General features: G+C 41.2%; 1 protein-coding gene across 1 annotated transcript; it reads left to right on the top strand.

Moving 5' to 3' along the window:
• The first annotated feature begins 3,692 nt into the window (after window positions 1-3,692).
• On the top strand, window positions 3,693-4,994 carry LOC102532726 (non-histone chromosomal protein HMG-14). Its single transcript, XM_015250458.3, has one exon. It carries the CDS (start codon window positions 4,113-4,115, stop codon window positions 4,374-4,376), a length of 264 nt encoding a protein of 87 aa, XP_015105944.3. The 5' UTR covers window positions 3,693-4,112; the 3' UTR covers window positions 4,377-4,994.
• Window positions 4,995-5,515: the final 521 nt, after the last annotated feature.

Raw genomic sequence — 5,515 nt, 5'->3', positions numbered from 1 at the left:
GGGTCCTACCCAACAGCCTATGGGATACCTCTCCATGCAGCTAGATCCCACTGCTCAAGGCTGGCCTTCCTGCCTAAGAGTGTTGGGAGCCCTCTGCACTCTCCTGGAGGAAGCTTTTAAGCTAACTCTGGGGGCCCCTATACAAGCATACACTAACCATCAAGTTTCTGACCTTTAAAAGGTAATGGACATTTCTGGCTCTCAGATGCTCGGCTTCTTCAATATCAGGCATTATTACTGGAAAACCCAGATGTCGCTGTCTCTGTTTGTGGCACACTCAATCCGGCTACACACTATTACCATCACCAGAGGAGTCTCTTCCCTTTCACCTGTCATGAGACCCTATCCATTTCTCTAGGAGCTAGAACAGGTCTCAGTGACCAAGGCCTGGAAAACCCTGATGAGATCTGGTTCACTGATGGGAGCCACATATTCTTGTGAACCTCTTAGTGATCTGCGACTGCTTTCCAAGCAACACTCCAGTGAGACTGTTCCATCGCCCTAGGGGACTATGGATCCCTGTTAGATAAACCTCTTTCTTAAATGTCTCCTGGTTCAAATCTTTTCTCTTTTAGGGCCCCCGCCAGACTGTTTAAACACTAACTGAAAATGTCTCTGACATTAGGGTCCCCCTTTTGACTCCTTTAGTTCACTGGACTAACTGCAACATCTGCTTTGTAAAACCTAAACCAACAGAAAGCACAGAAATCAATGTTTTTTAAGACCCTTGTTTGTCCCTTTTGTCCTTTGGCTAGGATTAGCTCTATATATTTGACCTCTATCTTTTCAAACTTCTTATGAAAAGTGTTTCTTGTCTAGAGATAAACTTCAAATGATGATATAACAAGGTAATCAAGCAATCAGCCAAGACCACTTAGATACAAGCCCCTCGATGAACACTGACCCTTCACTCACATCCTGCCCAAGGACAGCCAGCTAGTCTGGGACCCCAGCGAGCTCTATCATCGCCCCAGATGAGCAGGAAGTAGCTAGAGCGGTCCTCGCTCTCCACGTCCCCAAGATTTGGGGTCTTACAACTAGAGGAGGGACTCATTGGTAGCTTAGATTGAAATGAGCATTGGGCAAAGGGAGAGGAAGGGGAAAGGAAAAGGAAAAATCCGGAACACAAGAAACCTGAGCTCTCAATCGACTAGAGTGCAGGGAATCTGAGTTGTTAATCAGTCAATCAGACACCAGGCCTGGGGGTGGAGGGTCACCCTGTGTCATGTGTCTATGAGCAGATGGGTTTCCCCTCCACCCCTGGGCCCAGGGGGCAGAGGTACACCCTCTGTCATGTGTCTATGAGACAGGGTGAGCTTCCACCCCCAGGCCTGGGGGATGCATACACTCAATTTGATCTCCTTTAGAAAACACTCAGGCTCCTAAAAGAATTATTGTTTACATTAACAAATAATTGTTCCCTAGTTTACTGAAAGTAACTTGACATTAGGATATGATTATTAACTTTAAAGGATTGAAATTTTTTTCAACGTTCTTTGTAGTTTTATATTTTTACTTAATTAAAAAATCCTGTTGCTGCTGATATCTTTACATTCACTGTTTTCATCATATTTGAGACTTTGGCATACAAGGGCTCATTTGATTATCATTGTCTCTTCCCCTTTTCTCTATTTGAAAATGTATAAATACTTTTATCTTATCTAGCTTGTACATGAAATTCCACACGTAAGTAATTAGTCCCCTCCTGCAGGTATTTTTTTTAAAGTTTTAATCATAATTAAAAGATTATTGGCTTCATTTCCATAAGCCATTCACTCTAAGTAGTTATTTATAAAACTGAATTCTTAAGGCATATGCCATTAACCCTACTGATAAGGAAGAGCACAGCAAAAATTATATACAAGTAGATCGACAGCATTGTAGAGCAAGGCTTTTATCTGTTTGTTCTTTTGTAATTAAATTTTCCCCAGCCGTTTTATTCCAGTTTTGTTCTTGGCTATTACATTTCTGGGTTTCCTTTTTGGCCACTAGAGGTCCACCCCACCTATCTTGAGAACATGCCCACCTTTGTTAGAGTTCTGCTGTTTGGGGCTTGCCTGAATGTGTCCAGCATGTAATGCATCTTTTCATGCGTTGATTCATTAATTCACTCAGCATCTGTTCATCACTGCTCTGATGCTGCTTTCATAGGAGTAGAGAGTTGTGAAATCCTCCCTGTATCTGCCTCTTTCCTATCCAGCCTGTATACAGAGGACTCCACATCCTACCTCCACGGGTCCTTACTCTATCAGACATCTCCTATCCTCTCTCTTCCTTCTCCCTTTGCCTCTCTTCTCTGTTCTCCACTCATCATCACATTAACTTGCTAATAAGGCTCCCATCCTAAAACCCTTCTTCACCCTGGTTTCCTCTGGCCACTCTTCAAAGTCTCACCACCCATTCACTGATGGTTCTTACAGGGTCCTTAGTGTTTCCTCTGTCACCTCCCACTGCTTCTCTGCTTGGACTCCATTAAAACTGCCCTAATGAAACACTGACATCCTTGATGCTTCCTCTCTTTCTCCTCATACAGAGTGATTACTGAGTCCTGAGGCCCCACCTCTTTAATAGTTCCAGAATCTGGTTGCTTCCTCCTGGTCTCTCCTTCATTCAGGCCCTAGTTGCTTCTTATCTGATTACACCTACAACCTCCAAGTGGCCATATGGCATTAGTCTTGTTCCTCTCCAACATTCTCCACCCTCCCACCAGTGATCTTACTAAAGCATATCTAATCATGTCACCAGCTTGCTAAACTCCTTCCATCATTCCCTGAACCTTCAGATGAAGCCCAAATCCGTTAATCTCTGGGTTTGCAGAAAGCAAAAGTGACAATTCCAAATACGTGAGATCTATTACTTCTAACCATAAAAAAAAAAAATTCAAGAGAAGAACAGTACAGATACCATTAGAGGACAGTGCTTCTTCCCCATGCCTGATGTTTTCTTCCATATGAAGAGATACTTTTTAGGGTAAAACTTCCTAGCCACTGCATCCTCTCACCACACATTTCTCTACTATATCCCATCAACTGCTCCACCTCCCACTCACCTCCAAGAAGAAAAATATGTTATTTGTGAATTTGGAAGGAGAAACTGCATGACTAGCCCAGCTCCTTCCTCTTTCCTTATTCTGGGGAGTGAGAATTCTCTGCTTCCCTGGGAACTCATTCCACTCCTGTTCGGAGAGGTTTGCTGTGGTCCAGTGTTGCTTTGTAGATACACGTGCCTAATTTGGGGATTCAGTCCGAGGTAACTGACTTGCTTACAAACGTAAGCATGTCCTTTCACTGGTCCTTTCAATAACAAGTTGATATTCTGTCCTCTTTCTGCTGAAACTTAGCTTTATTTATCAATTGGTTTAGACCTAGACCAGGCAGGGGGAACTGTTTATTTGTGCCCCCTCAAAGATATCACATTTCAGCAGAAGGTAGTGGCCCATGTTATGGTGGCCAAAGCACTCTTTTCTGCCACTGTCATAAAATAGCAATGGATTCAGTCATTCATTAACAAATATCTTCTGAACATCTATAACGTGCTAGGCCCTGAGGGTACATCAATGAACAAAACAGTCAAATCCCTTTCTTTATGAAATTCTTATTTTAATGAAAGAGAAAAAGGAAGATATAAAAATAATATGTATGGAGGTTTCTTAAAAACTAAAAGTAGATTTACCATGTGATCCAGAAATCCCACTCCTGGGCATACATCCAGAGAAAACTCTAATCCAAAAAGACACATGCACCCCAATGTCCATAACAGCACTATTTACAATAGTCAAGATATGGAAGCAACCTAAATGTCCATCGACAGATGACTGGATAAAGAAAATGTGACATATATATAAACTGGAATACTACTCAGCCATAAAAAGAAATGGAATAATATCATTTGCAGCAACATGGATGGACCTAGAGATTATCATACTAAGTGAAGTAAGTCAAAGAAAGATAAATATATGATATCACTTAAATGTGGACTCTTAGAAAATGGCACAGGCGGATCCCAGCAGCTCGAGTGGTGGGAGGAGTGGCAGCGGCCATGAAGCCCAGCTTCGCGAAGGCTCTCGGTGAGCCGCGGCCCGCAGGCACCCGGCACACGCCTGCCCGGCTGCCATGATGCCCAAGAGGAAGGTCAGTTCCGCCGAGGGGATGGCGAAGGAGGAGCCCAGGGGGAGATCAGCAAGGTTGTCCGCTAAACCTGCTTCTGCAAAAGTGGAAACAAAGCCGAAAAAGGCGGCAGGAAAGGATAAATCTTCAGACAAAGAAGTGCAAACAAAAGGAAAAAGGGGAGCAAAGGGAAAACAGGCCGAAGTGGCTAACCAAGAGACAAAAGATTTACCTGCAGAAAACGGAGAAACCAAAAATGAGAGAAACTAAAAATGAGATGAAGCAGGAGAGAAAGAAGCGAAGTCTGATTAATAGCATACACCTGGTCTTATCAGTCGTCCCTGTCTCCCTTCTTGTACAATCCAGAGGAATATTTTTATCAACTATTTTGTAAATGCAAGTTTTTTAGTAGCTCTAGAAACATTTTCAACAAGGAGGGAATACCACCTCATCCCATTTTTAAAGTGTAAATGCTTTTTTTTTAAGAGGTGAAATAATTTGCTGGTGGTTTATTTTCTGATACAACCAGAAAATAGTGGGATATTGAATATGGGAGGCTTTGATTGTTTTCAGTGTCAGCTTAACATTCCACAGATAGGGGGTTAGTTTTTATATCCTATAATACAGAGCATAATTAAATTGCAGTTTGGAGTCAGTTGTGCATTTAATGTCTTGAACACTTTAAATTACTTCTCTTCCCACATTGTTTTTGGTAGAATTGTTTCCTAAAGCAAACCACTCCTTGATCTTGGCTCTCCTCTATCGGAATTTTGTGTACTCTGTAACATCTTTGGTCGTGGTAGTCCAGTTTTCCTAGTAACTTTGTTAATGTGCTGTGAACGATTGAAAATTTTAGTATGTATGTAGTGTATATGATATTAAATTGTGAATTGGTGGGACTTATGATGTAACAGCATATCAACATTGGTACTTGATACCCTGTTAAGGAAAATTTGCTTTCAGATTTTCAGCTGGAAAGTCACTGGAATAACTGTTTGGAAAAGAGTCACAACTGCATGATTTTTGGTGTGTGTATTAAGAATTGTGTACAAATTGAAATGTTTGTACTGATCCTCAAAACAACCAATAAAATCTCAGTTGTGAAAGAAAAGATAATAAAAAATAATAAAAAATTAAAAAAATGACACAAACGAACTTACTTACAAAATAGAAAGAGACTCATGGATACAGGAGACAAACTTATGGTTACTAGGGGGCACAGGGGAGAGGGAGGGATAATTTAGGAGTTTGGGATTGACTGATACAAACTATGTAAAGAATAAACAACAAGGTCCTACTGCATAGCACAGAGAACTATGTTCAATGTCTTGTAGTAACCTGTAATGAAATAGAATATATATATATATATGAAAGAATCACTATACTATACACCAGAAACTAATACAACA

Source organism: Vicugna pacos, chromosome 2, assembly GCF_048564905.1.
Source record: "Vicugna pacos chromosome 2, VicPac4, whole genome shotgun sequence".
NCBI lineage: Eukaryota > Metazoa > Chordata > Mammalia > Artiodactyla > Camelidae > Vicugna > Vicugna pacos.
The sequence above is the reverse complement of the archived record's forward strand: the minus strand, read 5'-3'. Positions and strand labels throughout refer to the sequence as shown.